Genomic DNA, 19,911 nt, shown 5'->3' on the forward strand with positions numbered 1-19,911 from the left:
GCTGCTGCTGGGGCTGCTAAGTCGCTCCAGTCGTGTCCGACTCTGTGCGACCCCAGAGACGGCAGCCCACCAGGCTCCCCCGTCCCTGGGGTTCTCTAGGCAAGAACACTGCAGTGGGTTGCCATTTCCTTCTCCAATGCATGAAAGTGAAAAGTGAAAGTGAAGTCGCTCAGTCATGTCTGATTCCAGCGACCCCATGGACTACAGCCTACCAGGCTCCTCTGTCCATGGGGTTTTCCAGGCAAAAGTACTGGAGTGGGGTGCCATTGCCTTCTCCAAACAGAGGATGAGTGACCATATATAACAAACACGCATAGGAAAAGACAAGAATGCTGGGATCTTTTAATACTTAATACTTTTAATACTTTAATGCTGGGTGTTTTAATACTTCTCAGGACCAATTTGTGGTGTTGAGAAGACTCTTGAGAGTCCCTTGGACTGCAAGATCAAACGAGTCCATCCTAAAGAAATCAGCCCTGAATATTCATTGGAAGGACTGATGCTGAAGCTGAAGCTCCAATACTTTGGCCACCTGATGTAAAGGCTGACTCATTGGAAAAGACCTTGGTGCTGGGGAAGATTGAGGGCAGGAGGAGAAGGGGGTGACAGAGGATGAGATGGCTGGATGACATCACCGACTTGATGGACACGAGTTTGAGCAAGCTCCAGGAGATGGTGATGGACAGGGAAGCCTGGTGTGCTGCAGTCCATGAGGTCTCAAAGAGTCAGACACAACTTAGCGACTGAACAACAACAACACTTCTTGGGGAGGAATCTTGAGCTGCTGTTGTATCTAATACTGAAAAACACCTGCTTGGCCTGCTCCGCAGGCATCACGTTGTTTGGTGCTTATGGGCTGATGTTTGTTAGGAAGTGTGTGATCTGTGACTAGGAAGGTTTGAGATGATCAAGGGGGCAGGGGAGGAAGGAAGGGGGTTGTGTGGAGCTGTGAATGCCATTGTGGCGAGCTTCCTTTAATTGTGTGTTGGTTGGTTCTTCTAGAGGCTCAGGACTGCGTTCCCTTCCACGTTCACTGCCGCCGGGTTGAGTATTAAGCAATGGTTTTCGACTCAGGCTTTTTGCTGAGACAACACGGAACATCCTGGAAACGCTATGCTGTGTGTGTGTGTGTGTGCTCAGTTACTTCAGTTGTGTCCCACTCTTTGTGACCTCGTGGACTGTAGCCTGCCAGGCTCCTCTGTCCGTGGGATTTCCCAGGGAATGGGTACCCATGCAAGCATTCTTGCCTGGGAAATCCCGTGAACAGAGGAGCCTGGCAGGCTGCAGCCCATGGGGTTACAGGGGTCCGCCACCGCTGAGGGCATATGGGCATTCTCTGGCGCAGGGCAAAGCCTGCAGAAAGCATAACAATGTTCAGAGTAATGATGTATGATTTTAAAATTATTGAGACTTCCCCTGTGGTCCAGGGGCTGAGACTCCACACTCCCAATGCAGGGGGCCCGGGTTCAATCCCTGGTCAGGAAACTGGACCCCACGTACTGCAGCTAAGGATTCTGCATGCCACCACCAGGACTCGGTGCAGGCAAATAAACACACAAGCTAGGAGCTGGAGTATCGGCAAACCTTCCCTCCCAGAGTGTCTTCTCTGGTCAGCCTATACAGAAATGTGTCTCATACCACCCTCATTTGGATCTCTGTCCACTTCAGAGGTCTTGAATTTTTTCTAAGTGGATTGACTGTAAGTTCTTGAAGCTGAGTGACTTAGCATATCATTTCCCACTTGTGTTTTGTTTAAAAGAGCCAAACGTATTTCATTGCAACCAAGGCATGCTAGCTATGCCACTGGTCACTTAACAATTATGTATAAATAGTCATCTTTACAACCCGTGTTTGCATATTCCATTTGAATGGAATATTTTACAACTAAAAAAAGAAAACGTTTACAAAACTATGGTTAGTGTCTGCAGAAAATAGTCACAATAAAATGCTAAGGGATAAAAGCGGTATTAAAATTACATACACAGAGAGGTCTTGATTGTATGAGAAATTTCTGTATCTATGTTAATATATATATATATTAAATAGTTAAAGATATATGCACAAAAATAGTCTGCAAAGTCATGCACTGAAATACTAACGTTAGCTTTGCCTGGGTGGTTGGGATTCATTTGGGTAATTTTAATTTTCTTCTTTGCCCCTTTCTTTATTCTCTAAATTTTTATAATCAGTATTTTTACTTGTGAGCTCAGAAATCCAGTGCTGTATGTTTTTAAAAGTGATTTATTATTCTTTAAGCCTCCCTGGTAAGATATCTTTTAAAATTTATTTTTATTTTTTATTTTGGCCAGTGATGAAGAAGCTAGAAACCCAGAGTCCTAGATTTGAGATGTTGTTTTAGCCAAGAGGACTTGGAGAAGAGGGGTTAATGTACATAAATGATTGTTGACCCCGGAGAGGATTTGGAGATGACTTAACATACAGGAATATGATCAGGGCTCAGGAGGTTTTCGAGCGGTGCCTGCCCCATCGGGTCTGCAGGATCCCCTGGTCTCCGCACGTGTTCTCGTGGTTTCTTAGGAGGTCCTCTGTCTACCCCGACACGTGTTGGTTGCAGCAAGACCCACTGCAGCTTGATTCCCAAGACCAAAATAGTCCAGTGAGTCACTCGGGTATATTCTGGATCAAAGATTTAAAAACCAAAGCATGCACATGGTCTTCATGCCTTAGTCAGAGTGAACGTCAGGTAGTTTCAGTGGCCAGGCTACCAGCGTGGCTGTCGCTCAAAGACAGCCCGAGTCCTGTTGCAGTGAAGACGGAAGGCTCCCTGTGAGCAGACTTCCCCGGTCATGATGTGTTACGGTATGCTCTGTGATTTTAGTTGCTGGTTTGCATCCTCTGTGATGTTTAATGGGGCTTCCCTGGTGGCTCAGAAGGTAAGGAATCTGCCTGCAATGCCGGAGACCCAGGTTTGATCCCTGGGGCAGGAAGATCCCCTGGAGAAGGGAATGGCGACGTTTACGTTTAACGCAATGTAAGCTACATGCCAAGCTCTGGGTGAAGGACACAGACCAAAGCAGAGGAGAGTAGTATTATCAAGCACGGACCAGCAGGAGGCCGTGCCTCTGACTAGCGGGCCTGCCCGTCCTCACATCACTTGTCTTGGTTTCATGCTCAACAGTATCCTCTTTCATTCTCCAAAGTGTCCCGTCCGGGATGGTCATTTTATAGGGTCCCCCTGCGGCCGAGGTGGCTACAGGGTGAATCTGGATTCTATAATTTCATCTCTGTCTGCACAGCAGTTGTCTGCCTGGCAAAAATGTCAGAGCCACACCCAAGGGCACAGGCTTCATAATGCCCCGCCCCTCCCTCCCCTGCAGTGGCTGCTGCCAATGCCTTTGTATTTGTGAAGCCTTTTCAGATAGAGAAATGGAACAGCTGAGGGAGCGCTGGAAGATGAAAGCTCCCGACGGTTCCATCTCTTTCCGTCCCCACAGCTGACCCAAGTGATGGTCGTGCGTCTAGGACTCTGAACAGCGCACTTGGGGCCATTGGGAGAAAACCCTGAAGACACAGTGAAACGGACAAGCTGCCTCGACTTTTTTAATGCTGAGTTGGGAGGATATCGTAAATTTTTTTTAATTTACGTTTAATTGAAGCGTAATTGCTTTACAATATTGTGTTGGTTTCAGCCCCACGTCCAGCCTTGGCTTTGATTCTTTGACTTTCAAGCCACAAATTGTCTTCTTCATCGTGAGAATTTGCAATCCTGTGTCTTTCATCCCTTTGTAGACGCCCCCTCGGTCCCCTTGTCCTTTAGAAGAATGAGTGTTGAACAGGCCGCACGGTGGATTTGCTCAGGATTTAACACCCCGAGGCTTCCCAGGTGGCTCAGTGGTGAAGAACCTGCCTGCCAAGCAGGAGACGCAGGTTCTATCCCTGGGTGGGGAAGATACCCTGGAGGAGGAAATGGCAATCCACTTCAGTCTTCTTGCCTGAGAAATCCCATGGACGGAGGAGCCTGGAGGGCTACAGTATATGGGGTCGCAAAGAGTCGGACATGACTTAGCAACTAAACAACAACAGTTACCCTAGAAGCCGGGAAAATCGGTCTCTAGGGACGAATTCAAGGAGGAGTCACATTGAGACGAGTGTAGTTTGACAAAGGCCTCGCAGTTTTCTGGTTCCTGCCCTAGGAGCCGGTTAATGAGACCGGGAAGACATTTGCATCTTCTGAATTAGGGCATGTGTTTCTGGAAACCCTAGTGCTCTGTAAATTTAAGATGAAGGATTGTGCTCCTTTAAAAGGAAAACGGGTATAAAATTTTCTCAGGTCCATGAGCCTGCTGAGAGATGATGATCACTGTGTATCCTCTCCCTGGAAAATTATGCATGTGATGCACAAAGTCTTCCTCATTTAAGAGGGTTCAGCCCATTTCACTGTGCGGATTGCAGGTTAATGCAGCAGATACAATCAGTTGCTGCTCTGATAGCCACGCTTGTCACCGCCCTTCCTTCTTCCTGTAAGAAGCCCCGTTCCCCTTGGGTATGTCACCTCCTCTGTGTGATTTGAGGGCTTGAGAGGTGGCCCCGACCCCAGCCCCGGGTGGAGGCGATAGGGAGGATGGTTGCTCTAAGCCAATCACGATGGTCCTGTGTCTTTTGCCAGAGACTGGTTCTGGCACACTTACATGATGCTTTGTTGGCAAATGAGACAGAAGTGTCATTCTGCTGGGGAGCTTTGGGCAAAATTTCACCACTGTTAAACTGAGAAGCATTTGGTAGTGTGCAGTAAGCTGTCTTGACGCTCTTTTAGAGGTATTATAGGAAGGAGCGAATGCAGGGGTGCACGCATGTCCATCTAGTCAAGGCTATGGTTTTCCCAGTGGTCATGTATGGATGTGAGAGTTGGACTATAAAGAAAGCTGAGCACCGAAGAATTGATGCTTTTAAACTGTGGTGTTGGAGAAGACTCTTGAGAGTTCCTTGGACTGCCAGGAGATCAAACCAGTCCATCCTAAAGGAGATCAGTCCTGATTATTCATTGGAAGGACTGATGCTGAAGCTGAAACTCCAATACTTTGGCCACCTGATTCGAAGAGCTGACTCACTGGAAAAGACCCTGATGCTGGGAAAGACTGAAGGCAGAAGGAGAAGGTGACGACAGAGGATGAGATGGCTGGATGGCATCACCAACTCCATGGACATGAGTTTGAGTAAACTGGGAGTTGGTGATGGACAGGGAGGCCTTATGTGCTGCAGTCTATGGGGTCGCAGAGTCGGAGACGACTGAGCGACTGAACTGAACAGATGCATGTTTATATTTGTGTGTGTGCGCTCAGTCGTGTCCGAGTCTTTGCAACTCCGTGGGCTGTAGCCTGCCAGGCTCCTCTGTCCTTGGGTCCCAGGCAAGAATACTGGAACGAGTTGCCATTTCGTCCTCCACGGGATCTTCCTGACCCAGGGATTGAACCCACATCTCCTGCGTATCTGCGTATGTACACCCAAATTCATATGTGTCCTGCCTCTGATGGGCGGGCTGATGAAGGGGCCAAGAAGAAACGACACTAAGCCATGACGACCATGCTGACATTGACCCCACCGCCCGACGCTGAAAGGAAACAAGTCTGCGTGTAGAAACCCCAGGGATGAGCATGAATCGAGGTGTTGCTGGAGGAGCAGGTGGTTTTTCTCATGCTGAGGCCATACCTGAGCCTTTACCAACTCTTTTGTGACCCCATGGACTGTTGCCCCCCAGGCTCTTCTGTCCATGGGATTTCCAGCCTGGAGTGGGTTGCCATTTCTTTCTCCAGAGGATCTTCCTGCCCCAGAGATCTAAGCCACATCTCTTGCGTCTTCTGCATTGGCAGTCGAATTCTTTACCACTGAGCCACCAGAGAAGCCTTTATCAGGCCACCCCACCGTTTCGCCTAGTGGCTGCTTTGGAACAGTGAGGCCTGTGGTCAAACCAACGGATCCCTCGGTCACACACCTGTTGCATGTGCTGGGACGCAGATCTGTGCCTTGGTCTGCCGCCTCGTGGTGGCCCGGCGGCGGGCTCGGCTTTCTCGCAGCCGTGGATGCAGTGGTGCGCTTGCAGAGGCCTTCAGGGCAGGGAAGGCACAGCTGTATTCGGGTTAAGTGAGCATGAAGTCCAGGAAGCACGTCGCTCTCTCCTCCTTCGCTTTAGGGTGCCAGGTCTGTTAATAATTAGCCCCTCGCGGGGAGCCGGCTGAGACCCCTGCAGGTGCTGTAGGACCGACCACAGTGGCAATGGTTGGGTTGTTGGTCAGAGGGAGCCTGTATCCTGGGCACAGGCATAGCCTCCCTGCCTGCCACCTGAGCTGCCCAAACCTGGGTCCCTATGTGCCAGCCAGGTCAGGGGACGGAGAGAGGAGGCTGGCTGACGTCCACAGGTGATTCATGCATTCTTCCGAGAACACCTCAGGCACCCAGATCTGCTGACTCACGTGGCTCCGGGGGCAGGTGGATTGCCCCATGACCTCCGCTGCCGCCCGGCGCTCTTGGGCTTCAGCCCACATTTCTGCTGTGTCCTGACTCTGAGCTCAGAGCTTGAAATAGAGGCTTGTGCGGGAGAGCCTTGTTTATCAGCGTGATCTCAGTCGGTAGGAGGGCCCAGGGCACGCGGCAGGACGGAGGGGCAGTCCCCACCGCTCACCGGTGGAGGCAGCTGGTGTTTAAACTGTCTTCTAAGAGCCCTGACGGCGGATCTGAGAGCCGTGCGCCGCGGGTACCGTGGGGTTGCATCACGCCTGCCCATCCTGGTTCGCAGATCACAGGGGCCCCACGTGCTTCAGCCCCCGGGTTCCTCCAGTGTCAGAGAACTCAGCGCAGGAACCCCGAGATAGCAGAGGGTGCTCGGGGCAGCCAGAGAGGAGGCGCTTTGGCTCCCTCTGTTTGGAAGCTGCTGAGAACCTGTGCTGAGTTAGAAAAGCCACATCGGGGAGGCAGGTTGGGGTGGGTGATGGAGAGAAACCGGGAGCCGGATACAAGTTGCACACACCCCACTGCAGGTGGTCAAGCAGGAGAATCCAGGCTGGGGCAGAGTACAGCTCGGTGCACTCTTGATCTCACCGCACAGCCTTGCGTTTGCCCCGGTCATTCTAAAGTTCAGTGCTGAGGCGTCGGGCGGGCCGCAGCCCAGCTACCTCAGAGCTGGGGAAATGCCCTCAGCCCTGAGGACACAGACTGGGAGGGGTTTCGAGCTGAGCTGTAGGTTAAACGTAGGTGTCTCCATTTTTCCTCCTGGGTCAGATCAAGCTTGTGCTTGCACCTGGATTCAGTTCACGGCAAACTGATGCGGTCAGGTTAATAATGCACAGAAGGGAGGGTGGTGTGTGGTCGGTGATCACAGCTTCTGCAAGGATGTCTGCCCCAGGTTGCCTTCTGCTAGGAAAGGGACGACTCCAATAGCTGTATCTACAGCTGTGTTTCTCCTTTTATAAAATGAGTTAATGAAATCCTTACATTCATCTTGATTTTTTTATAAATATCTAGGAATTTAATTTTGATATGATACTGTTACCTATTCACATCCCATAGTCCAATGTCATCAATTTTTGAAATAATGCCCTTTACATGTTTTTTTGTTTTTTATTGGAGTACGATTGCTTTACAGTGTTGTTAGTCCCGCCCTACAATGAAGCGAGTCAGCTCTGTGTACACACACATCCCCTCCCTCCTGGGCCTCCCTGGCCCCTTCCCCACTCCACCCCAGGTCATCCCGGAGCGCCGAGCTGAGCTCCCCGTGCTGTACAGCAGCTCCCCACTAGCTCTGTTTTATACATGGCAGTGCATGTCCGTCAGTGCTACAAAAAACCTTTTTAACAAACAGTGGTCTGTGTATTCAGAGCAGTGTTAAATGTAACAGAACTTCAGTGTCACTGTGGGACGTGAGCAGTTCCTCGCAGCCCTGTGTGGCAGCCTTTGACTGATGGTGAGCGCATTTGGGGAACTGAGCCCAGGAGATGTGCTTTCACTTTCTATAGTGGGTCTTTGGCTGCTCGGTTAGTGGTATTTGCTCTCTTCCCCGGCACAGAAGGGTTTCGAGAGTAACCCGATATTCCCAAGTTGACAGTTTTCTTACTTGTTTGTAAAATTTAAGAAAAAAGTCATTTAAAAGAATCATTCAGGGCCATCCCCGGTGGTTCAGTGGCTAAAGACTCCAGGCTTCCAGTGCAGGGGCCGGGTTCCGTCCCTCGTCAGGGAACTAGACCCCACGTGCTGCAACTGAGACTCGGTGTGGCCAAATAAATAGGAAAAAAGAAGTAGCATTGTTAGATCACACAGTCTCTTTCCAAGTTTTAATGAAATAGCTTGTTTTTGTAGAGTGGCTTTGAGATTCAAATGCACAAAAAGGAGAGCGCATAGCGTTGGCCTCAGAAGACGTTCAATCTGTTAGTTGTGTAATCTGTAAACTAGCCTGACCACAGAACTTTCCAGCAAAGGAATTGAGTCCAGAAAAGTCAAGCGACTTCTGTCTCTACGTTTCTAGTTAGCGGCAGACTCAGAAAAAGAGCTGCGGCTCTGACAGCGTCTAAACTCTCGATACCACCTGTCACCACTTCTTTCTGGTCCTTTAAAGACGGTCCTTAAACTTGCTGTTAACTGTTTGCTGGCTTTTATGGCATTAGATTTTATTCTTCACTTTTTAGGCTAGTTTTCTGAATCGGTCACATGTTTACATGGGTCAAATTGAGAAAGCACACAAAAGGTTACTGTTCATTGTCTTTTTCCTACTGTGTCCTCTGGTATCCTGTTTTTACTATTACTATTTTCTAATGTATTTTTCCAAAGACTTTACACGTGTATGAGCAAATCTGTTTATACATTTCTTGCCATTTTAAAATACAGAGTAGCATATAGTCTTTTGCATCTAGAGTTTTTTGCTTAATGTATTAAGGTATTTCTATATTAATGTATTACAAATTCCACATTCTCTTCTCAACTACACAGAATTTCGTTGTTCAAACGCCCTACACTTTACTGAGTCCAACCTTGGTGTTGTGCATTTGATGTGACAGATAGTGTCTTGTTGAGTAAACTTGTCCATCCATCATTTTTCATAAAAGGGAGCTACCTCTGCAGGATATGGGCCTAGTGATGGAATAGCTAGGACAGAGGGAACGTGCATTTGTAAAACAGGTTTTTGTTGAACTACCCACAGTAGGGCTTGTACCAATTTACTCTCTTACCATCATCTTAGGGAATTTTAAATTACAAGGAGAAATTACAATACCATACTGGCCCTACTTCATTTATCTAGTGATAGTTGTCTATTTGAGGGGTTGATAGGAGTCAAGGCAAAATCAGAGATCAGGAATAGGTCAAGGACATTCAGTTTTGCTGCTTCTATTCAACTGTGTATTGCCAGGGCATTTAGGCAAGAACATGAAATAAAACCCATCCACATTGGGAAGGAAGAAGGAAAAATATCACTATCATATAGAAAATCCCAAGGAATCCCCTAAAAATCTATTAGAACTGATACGCAAGATCAGCAAAGTTGCAAGATACAAATTCAATACACCAAAGTCAATTGTATTATTATGCACTAGCAGTGAACAATTTGAAAATGAAATTAAGAAAAACAATTCCATTTATAATAGCACTAAAATGATATAATAATTGGGAATAAAGTTAATAAAGTAAGTACAAGTCAAACTCTGAAAGTTACATTGTCAAGAGAAATTAAAGAAGACCTAAAAGAGTATTAATAGAAAGATGAACATACAGAGTATTGTCAAGATGGCAATACCCCAAATTAATCTGCAGGCTCAATGCAATCCCATCAGAATTCCAGCCCGCTTCTTTGCAGAAATTGACAAACTGATCCTAAAATTTATATGACAATGCAAGAGACTCACAATAGCTACACAACCTTGAAAAAGAGGAACAGTCTTTGAGGAATCACACTTTCTGATTTTAAAACTTACTGCAAAGCTGCAGTAATCAAGATGGTGTAATACTGGCATAAGGATAAACATAGATCCATGGAGGCAAATTGAGAGCCCAGAAACAAATTCTCATTACAATCAGTTTATTTTCAACAGGGTCCCCATACAATTCAATAAGAAAAGCACAGTCTTTTCAGCAAATAGTTCTCAGAAAACTGGATTGTTGTTCAATAGTTAAGTCCAATTGTTGTTATTCAATAGTTAAGACTGTTTGTGACTCCATGAACTGCTGCACACCAGGCTTCCCTGTCCTTCACCGTCTCTGAGAGTTTGCTCGTTTGACTCATGTGCATTGAATCAGTGATGCCATTTGACCATCTCATCCTCTGTCGTCCCCTTCTCCTCCTGCCTTCAATCTTTCCCAGCATCAGGGTCTTTTCCAGTGAGTCAGCTCTTCGAATCAGGTGGCTAAAGTATTGGAGCATCAGCTTCAGCATCAGTCCTTTCAATGAATATTCAGAGTTGATTTCCTTTAGGATTGACTGGTTTGATCTCCTTTCCACACGCAAAAGAGTGAATTTAAGCCCCACCTTACACCACATACAAAAATTGCTTCAAAGTGAATCAAAGACCTAAATGTAAGAACTAAAACTGTGAAGCCCTTAGAATAACACATAGGTATAAATCTTCATGACCTTGAATTAGGCAATGTTATCTTAGATATGACAACAAACCCACACGTGGGGCTTCATCAAAATTAAAAGCTTTTTTATGGCAAAGGCACCATCAAGAAAGTAAAAAGATAACCCATGGCATGAGAGAAAATATTTATAAACTATATATCTGACTAGAGACTTGTTCTAGAAAGAACTTTTATAGCTTAATAATAAAAAGACAAATAACCCAATTAAAAAACAATAAAGAATTTGAACAGACATTTCTCCAAGAAGATATATAAATGGTCAATAAATACATGAATTATGCTCAATGTTATTGTCAGAGAATTGCAAACCACATTGAGATACCACTTTATATCTACTAAAATGCTGCTGCTGCTGCTGCTGAGTCGCTTCAGTCGTGTCCAACTCTGTGTGACCCCATAGACAGTAGCCCACCAGGCTCCTCTGTCCAAAGGATTCTCCAGGCAAGAATACTGGAGTGGCTTGCCATGCCCTCCTCCAGGGGATCTTCCTGACTCAGGGGTTGAACCGGCGTCTCTTATGTCTCTGCATTGGTAGGCGGGTTCCTTACCACTAGCGCCACCTGGGAAGCCCATTTATACCACTGCGATCATTCAAAAAAAGTTTAAGCATGCTTTTTCAACTATGCTTAAAAGGAGACAGCATGTAACTGCTTGTTGCTGCTGCTGCTGCTGCTGCTAAGTCACTTCAGTCGTGTCCGACTCTGTGACCCCATAGACGGCAGCCCACCAGGCTCCCCCGTCCCTGGGATTCTCCAGGCAAGAACACTGGAGTGGGTTGCCATTTCCTTCTCCAATGCATGAAAGTGAAAAGTGAAAGTGAAGGCGCTCAGTCATGTCCGACTCTTTGAGACCCCCGTGGACTGTAGCCCACCAGGCTCCTCCATCCATGGGATTTTCCAGGCAAGAGTACTGGAGTGGGGTGCTATTGCCTTCTCCCCACTAAGATGACTATTATCAAAAACATAGAAAATAAGTGTTGGCAAGGAATGCAGGGAAATTGGAACATTCATTCATTGCTGATGAAAGTGTAAAATGGTTTAGCTGCTTTGGTATAGTTTGAAAGTTTGGCACTTTCAAATAAAAAATTAAAGGTTAGAGTAATTTCACTCCAAGGTGTACATATACTCAAGAGAGTTGAAAATTTACATCTGCATCCAACCATGTTCATGAATGTCCATAGGCAGCATTGTTCATAATAGCTAGAAAGTGGGAAAATCTAAATGTCAGCTGATGGATGAAGAAATAAAATGTGGCATGTCTGTATGAGAAAATATGATTAGGTAACAGAAAGGAAGAAGTACTGGTACATGCTACAGTGTGGATGAGCCTTTAAAACTATACTTCACTGAAAACATTTTATTTACATGAAGCGTCAAGAATCGGCTAATCTACAGACAGGATGTAGGTTAGTGGTTGCCCCTCATGGCTCAGCGGTAAAGAATCCGCCTGCCAATGCAGGAGATGTGGGTTTGATCCCTGGGTCAGGAAGATCCCCTGGAGAAGGAAGTATCAACCCACTCCAGTGTTCTTGCCTGGAGAATTGCATGGATGGAGGAGCCTGGTGAGCTACAGTCCGTGAGGTCGCAAAGAGTTGGACACGAATGAGTAACTAAACATCAACAACAACACAACCAGAAGGAGAAAAATGGAGAGTGACCGCTAAGAGGCATGGTGTTTCTTTTGTGGGTGATGAACATCTTGTAGAGTTGATTGAGGTGACGATTGTACAGTTCTGAATGTGCAAAAAGCCGTTGGATGATGCATTTTAAGTAAGGAACTATGTTATGTGAATTATATCTCAATAAAACTGCTGTAATAAAAATCGAAGAGCCGAAGTAATGTCTGGATCTACTGTAGACCTTGAGGTTTGCAGCTCTGGAGATGAAGGATTCCAACTCTTGAGTAACAAACTTTCTAAAATTCATTGAAGAGTAAAACATATCGTGTTCTCACATGTGACCTTGGGGACTCATGGACGGTTCTTGAGCTGGGAACCACTTTTGACTTTTGTTGCCAGGTTTTGTGATGAGCAGCTTTGGAATGGAAAAGCTTCTGAGAAAGAAAAAGAGTTTAGGCTGCACCTGCCTACTTTGCAATGGTACATAATTGAGCTGCTTGTTGGAATTTTCTCTTATGTTTCTCACAGAATATTAGCTACTTCCTCAGGAGCTCATGTTCTGCAAGTCTCCTCGGTAAAATTTTGTTTGAAACTACAAGAGCTCCTCTGCTGACCAACTGTGGCTGCTTCTAATGTGTCTTGGCCTCATATTTCCTGGACCCCATGGGAAATCTTGGCAGAACACCCTGTTATATGTCAATACTTCCCTTCACACTGAATTTTCTTCCTGTTGTCATTCTTTATGTCCTTGCTTCTTGTCTTGGAGAGGGACCCTCCACGCCTTTCTCTGAGTCTAACCTCTCTCCTCTGTGCTGTTGATCCCATCACATCCACAGGGATCGCATCCACCATCGCTGGGCGTTTCTCTGGTCTCTGTTCCCCACGGACTTCTTTTCTTGGCTGGACTGTTGCCCAAATTTCCCATCATTTTCTAGAAAGTAGTAACAAATGTACCAAAAAAACCCCAAACTTTCCTTAGATCCTGGTTTGTTTCATAATATACCGTGTTCTTATTTTACCCCCACAGTAACTTTTTTTTTTTTGGAAAGTCGGTGTTTTTTCATAATTTTATTAATGTGTATTTTGATAAACAGCCTGAGGTTTTAAACTTAAGAACCCTGTGCTAAAATTAGGTCTAGAACATGTCATTCCTAGAACAATTCTGAGTGGGAATCGAGGTAAATTGGACATGATCAAGCAGAAAGGGCAAGAGTGAGCATGGACATCTTAGGAATCAGCGTTTATTTTATTTTGAATATGAAGGTTTCCGGCTGATTTAAGAGGCTCAGTGACCGTGAGTGTTTAGCCTGAGACTGGTAAATCCTCTGACAGGAAGAAAGAAGCATGAGGTGGAGATTCCTGTTAGGATGCGGGGATCAAGGAATTTGCTGGTGGAGTAGGAGCCCCTTTCTGTGACATCGAGAGGAGCTGTCACCACACACACACACACACGTATCCCTAAGACACAGTGTTATGCAAACAGGAGCCACAGTCACACCTCTGAAGTAGTCACTGACATATACTCCTGCTGTTCAGTTGCTCAGTCACGTCCAGCTCTCTGTGCCCCCGTGGACTGCAGCACGCCTGGCCTCCCTGTCCTTCCCTAACTCCCGGAGTTTACTCAAACTTATGTCTATTGAGTGGGTGATGCCATCCAACCATCCCATCCTCTGTCGTCCCCTTCTCCTCCTGCCGTCCATCTTTCCCAGCATCAGGGTCTTTTCCAATGAGTCGGCCCCTGCTAAAAGTAATTTATGGGAACGGAATAGGCTTATCAATTTCAACAGAAATCCCCTTAGGGGAAGGGTGTTAGTTTATAAACACACAGCCAAGCTCTCTCATAGTAGAAACTTTATGACATTATCTATAAAGCTGATGATTCCCGGTGGATCAGTGGTAAAGAACCCACCTGCCAATGCAGGAGACACGGGCTGGATCCCTGGGTCGGGAAGATCCCCTGGAAGAGAGCCTGGCAGCCCACTCCAGCGTTCCTGCCTGGAGAATCCCTTGGACAGAGGAGCCTGGCATCGCAAGGCTCCATGGTGGTTGCAAAGAGTCTGACACGACTTAGCAAGTAAACAACAGCAACAGTAAAACTGGTGTAGTACTCCTGTCAGACACCAGAGGACCATTTAAGGAGGTAAGTCCTAGTTTACAGACAGAATGCTTTCCATTTTAGCATCAGAGGAACTAAAGTCCAGAAAGGTTAAAATACCTTAGGCACAGTCCATGGCAATATAGCTTTTCAGTGGAATCTGGCTCTCCGAATAGAACTAGGTTGCTTCGCGTTAGTTCCTATAAATAGCTTTATAGCCTGGACATAGAGAAGCCTGGACATAGAAGTAGAAAGTGTGTACAGGGAATTTAACCCAGGAGTTCTTCCTTTGCATTCAGATTTTATGTATTGTCCTGAAACACTTCAGCAAGAATCCTTCTACAAATCAGTGGGTGAAGAGTAATCAGGGCTTCCCAGGGGGCTCAGTCAGAAAGAATCTGCCTGCCACGCTGGGGTTGTGAAAAGTCGGGGATGACTGAGTGACTGAGCACCGAGAGTCATGGTGGTCCAAGGATGAGACACAGCTGTATTCTATGGCAAAGCTGACCGATCTGTTTATCTGTCTGGACAAGGCTGTTGTACTGGAGGACGTGGAGCTGACCCTGTGGAGCCGCAGTGATCACTAACCACGCCTTGCATGCTGTGCCTTCTCAACAAGTGTTAGTTGGGTGTGTGTTATTCTCACGGGTTCTGCCTGTTAATAAGAAAGCACCTGCCTGCCACATGGGTGGACCTAGAGCTGATCATACTCAGTGAAGTCAGCCGGAAAGAGAAAGGCAGATACCGTGTGTTATCACTTCCGTGTGGAATCTAAACTTTGACACAAAGGAACTCATCTGTGAAATGCAAAAAGACTCACAGACAGAGAGCAGACCTGTGGTTGTCAAGGGGCCGGGCGGCGGCGGCGGGAGGGACGGGGAATTTGGTGTTTATTAGCTGATGCAAGCTATTATACGCAGGATGAATGAAGAACAAGGTCTTACTATATCCCAGGGCACTGTATTCAATATCCCGTGATAAACCACAGTGGAACAGAATATGAAAAAGAATATATATATGTGTGTGTGTAACGGAATCGCTCTGCCGGATAGCAGAGATCGACAGCATTGTAAATCAACTAGGCACGCGTGCTAAGTTGCTTCAGTCGTGTCTGACTCTCTGCGACCCCATGGACTGCAGCCCGCCAGGCTCCTCTGTCCATGGGATTCTCCAGGCAAGGATACTGGAGTGGGATGCTGTGCCCTCCTCCAGGGGATCTTCCCAACCCAGGGACCGAATCTGCATCTCTTATGTCTCCAGCATCGGTAGATGAGTTCTTTACACTAACGCCACCCACCCCGGAAAGCCCAAATTAACTATACGTCAGTAAATAAATTAAAACAACAACAAAGAAAGCACTCGTCCCAAATAGCAGTGTACCTGAGCTGGCAACTTCAATATTTTTTTATTCAACACGCGTTTATTCAGTGGTCCTGCCTGTGTTTGCTCTTCAGTCCCACCAAGCGTTGATAGATGCTGGTATTCTCATTTTAAAGTTGGGGCTTAAATTAATAACGTCTCAAGATCTTGCAGCCGATGAGCATGATGGCTTGGCCCCTTCTCTCGAGACCTCTTTCTTCTCAGCACCATATTGAGTTGTTTTCCGATGTAACCGGGCTAATTACGTATAGATGCTAGTGGGCACTGTGCTCAGGTCTTCACCCTGCTCCCCAGTGATAAAAACCTGTGAGAACCACCATCTATTGTATGCAATTGAAATCAACCCAATACAGACTTGCGACGTCAAGAAAATCATAAAACTAGTATTTCCAGGGATCATTATAAATCATCTCCTCTAATTTTTGGTCAGCCATTAAAACCAATTTGGAGAAATTGTATAGTTAGCTGTGTATAAGACATCATGGGGCAAATTTTCAATTTATATCTTTCTCTCCCGTTTCTGATCACGGAACTTCCCTGATGGCTCAATGGTAAATAATCCTGCCAGAAGACGTGGGTTCCATCCCTGGGTCGGGAAGATCCCCTGGAGAAGGAAATGGCCATCCACTCCAGTATCCTTGCCTGGGAAATCCCATGGACAGAGGAGCCTGGCGCGCCACAGTCCATGGTGTTGCAAGGAGTCAGACACGACTGAGCGCACACACTGATAGGCAGGTGGCTCATTCTGTGGGCGCAACAGGGACTTTTTAAAAAGTAACCAATTAACACTGTGCTGGTCTTCGTTGCTGCTCGAGGGCTCCTCTCTAGTTGCAGTGTGTGGGCTTCTCGTTGCAGTGACCTCTGTTGCAGAGTACTGGCTCTCGGCTCATGGGCTCAGGAGAGATGGTACAGGTGCTGAGTGGCTCCGCAGCATGTGGGACCTCCCTGGACTAGTGGCTCGACCCACGTCCCTTGCATTGGCAGGCTGATTCTTAACCACGGGACCACCAGGGAAGCCCACCAGAGAATTTATGTTGCCCTTGAACAACGCAGGGATTGGACACCAACCCCCATCCCACCCGCCCCCTCCACACAGTCAGAAATCTGCAGACTGCTGTCTCTGCCTCAAAAACAAAGGGACTGATAAATGCAGGAATTGATAAATGACTAACCCGGGGCAGGAAGCGCAAGCAGTTTGGACAAAATCAAAACTCAAACCCTAGTTCTTTGGATTCCATGTGTTGTGAACTCTGAGCACAAGCTTTCCACCACAATTAAAGAACTATAAAATGAAAATACAGACACCAAACTTACTGGGGAAAAAATCCGCTCATAGGTGGATCTGCGACGTTCAAACCAGTGTTATTCAGGGGTCCATGTGCGGGCGCGCTAAGTCATGTCCGACTCTCTGTGACCCCGTGGACTGTGGCCTTCCAGGCTCCTCTGTCTGCAGGCTTCTCCAGGCAAGGACACTGGAGTGGGTTGCCAATTCCTTCTCCAGGGGATCTTCCTGACCCAGGCATCAAACCCACGTCTGTGTCTCCTGCGTTGGCAAGTGGGTTCTTCCTGCTAGTGCCACCGGGAAGCCCTTTATTTAGGGGTCAGCTGTACTGTTTTTTCTTTTTTGTTATTAGTCTTAGAGAAGAACTGATTTATTTACGTGTTTCAAGGGGACTGCCTGCAACAATTTCTAGACGTGTTATGAAGACTAGAGCACTCCACTTCTTTGACACCCCGAGTTTTGGCCCCGCCCGAAGCAATATTTGTTAATAGAGGTGAGATAAGCGCCTGAGTCCTTCTGTAGAACTGTGGAATTTTCCCTCTAGGGTTCCAGGAGGATCTGAAACAGCAATGAAACCTGAGTAGATGTGCATAAAAACAGGTTGTTTGCTTTCTCTTTTCAGAAAACCTCACATTTAAATTTTGTGGTTTTCTTGAAGCTTTGTCATATTCTTTATTTTTTAATCAACCATCCTGAACCTCTAATCAGAAAAATATCACCAGTGGGAGATTCAGTAAGCCCGCAAAGGGTGCCGCAGAACAAGAAGGTGTCTTGCCAGGCTGTGGTTTGTAAAACATAACTCAAAAACGTCCAGCCTCCCTGGAGAGGAAGGTGAGAGATATTGCAGAAGCAGCCGTGGGCCAGAGGATCTTCCTGAGTTTGTTCAGGCTGGAGGGCTGGAGTGTCAAGCTGCGGAATCTTGCTGTATTTTCTGAGATTGTTTTGGCCTTGGCTTCTTTACCTTCTTGTTTCTTGCTAGCATGGGACGTGAAGAATTTCAGAATGTGCCACAGGCCTGGGGAAAGGGTGTATTTCTTCCTTGGCATCGAGTTAGAAAGAAACGAAAGGAAGTCAGCATCATCTCCTTTGTTCCAGAGAAGGGCACGCCCCCCGCTCCCCCAAGGACCATCTAGGACTACCTGTTTCTTCCTGTCGGCATTGAATCCTTAACTTTGTTTTGCCCCCTTGCATTGTCAAGTTAAGACCTTGTCGGTGTTACCTGAATCCCGGGATTAGCAGGCTCCAAGTTTCTACTGCCGCACGCGATGCAGACATACAGCTTCCTCAGGAAGGCCCGCGGCAGGAGCAGTTGAGAAGGGAATAGAGTGAAAATGAGGTGGCGAAAGAAAGCAGAAAGGGAAGAAGCAAGACATGCGTTTGTTAGAGAGCATGGCGGCTTGTGTACAGCAGGAAGGGCACTAGATTATTTCAGTAAATACTGAAAAGGCATTAGTGACATTCAGCGTCCGTTTCTAATACAGGCGAAGCGTGTTTATTGGGCTCCGCTTTACTGCGCTTTGCAGATACTGCAAGTTTTACGAGTTGAAGGTTTGTCGCAACCCTGAGTCCAGCAAGTCTGTTCTTGTTATTTAGTCGTGTCTGACTCTTTAGTGACCCCACGGAAAAGAGGTGTCAGGCTCCCTCCAGAGGCTCTGGGATAAAGAACCCACTCTTTGCCTCTTCTTTCTGTTCCTCTTTTTCAACTACTAAAAGATAATTTTCTGTGATTCAGTAGCTATTCAAGAAAATCTTTCTATTTTGGAAAGTTTCGATCATAGTCAAAGGTAGACAGACAATGAACCACCATATATTCATCACTCAGCTTTGACAGTTACCAGCTATTTGGTCTATAGGAAACCCCACCCCACTCACATACTATTTTGAAGCTTATCTTGCGTGCTCAGTCGCTAAGTTGTGTCTGACTCTTTGTGACCCCATGGACTGTTGCCTGCCAGGCTCCTCTGTCCATGGAATTCTCCGGGCAAGAATAGTGAGTGGGTTGCCATGCCCTCCTCCAGGGGACCCTCGTCCCCTGAGTCTCCTGCTCTGGCAGGTGAAATCTTTACCACTAGCACCACCTAGGAAGTTTGTCTTAGAGTCGTATTATTTCACTCGGAGACATTTCAGTATTTCTCTCTAAAATATATGCGAGATGTTTAAACCTAGCCGGGATGGAGTATGCGTTTTGAAAAGACGAGACACATCGCTGCGTGTCTTTGGAAGCTGCTGCCTTGGTTTTATTGTCAAGTGGTATTTTTCACACCCTGTAACTGCACTTCCTTTTGCTGAGCCTCATGAATGAAGCAGCGTGTGAATGAGGAAGGAGATGGGCACAGCTGTGGGGGTTCCCCGCCGAACCCCTCGCCCCCACGCCTGCCTTCCCGGGGCCCCAGACCACAAGAGGGGTGGCGCTTGGCTGCCGTGTCCCTCTAGGTTCTTTCAAGAGCACAGAGTCAGCACCAAATGGTTAGCGTGACAAAGCGCATACCTCAGCTCCACCAGGTCTGCAAAAAAAAGGCTTCAGTCACGAGACCGGAGCTGTAAGGAAGCTCTTCTGAGTCCTTCCTGCTTTGAACGAGGACCTTTTCTGAACGAGCGGACGGCGCTGCTCCGTCCACGCTGGTTTTCCCCCTGGGACGCGGCCAGAGGTTCTTGGTGTCCTCGGCTGGTTCTTCAGTCCTCCTTCTCTCTCCCTGCTCTCGCCTTGGCTGCCTTCCTTGCCTGTTCCCTTCTTGTTTCCTCGCTGGTCTCAGTCGACTTTTCTGCTTCTCCCTTTGGCACTCCCAGGGCTTCACTCCCCTCCCAGCCCCCACCCGTCCACTCTGAAGCTCCGGGTACCTGTTTGAAGCCTGCCACGTGCCCTTCAGATTTCCCTCTGTTGTGGTTGCTGTTCAGTCGCTCAGTTGTGTCCGACTCTTTTTGACCCCATGGACTGCAGCCTGCCAGGCCTCCCTGTCC

At 47.1% G+C, this 19,911-nt stretch overlaps 1 protein-coding gene across 2 annotated transcripts in view; it reads left to right on the forward strand.

The window, feature by feature from the left end:
* MAP2K6 (mitogen-activated protein kinase kinase 6) overlaps window positions 1–19,911 on the forward strand; it is a 106,431-nt gene that overhangs the window by 44,094 nt on the left and 42,426 nt on the right. Inside the window, exon 1 of one of the 2 annotated variants that reach the window (XM_010856080.1) lies at window positions 2,063–2,820. The exons of the other annotated variant lie outside the window; for it this stretch is intronic. Within the exon in view, the coding sequence (XP_010854382.1) occupies window positions 2,808–2,820 (13 nt within the window). The 5' untranslated portion in view covers window positions 2,063–2,807. Of the gene's footprint in view, window positions 1–2,062; window positions 2,821–19,911 lie in introns of those variants that run through there. 2 annotated transcript variants of the gene reach the window in all.

This window comes from Bison bison, unplaced genomic scaffold (genome assembly GCF_000754665.1).
Source record: "Bison bison bison isolate TAMUID 2011002044 unplaced genomic scaffold, Bison_UMD1.0 scf7180017864371, whole genome shotgun sequence".
Classification (NCBI taxonomy): domain Eukaryota; kingdom Metazoa; phylum Chordata; class Mammalia; order Artiodactyla; family Bovidae; genus Bison; species Bison bison.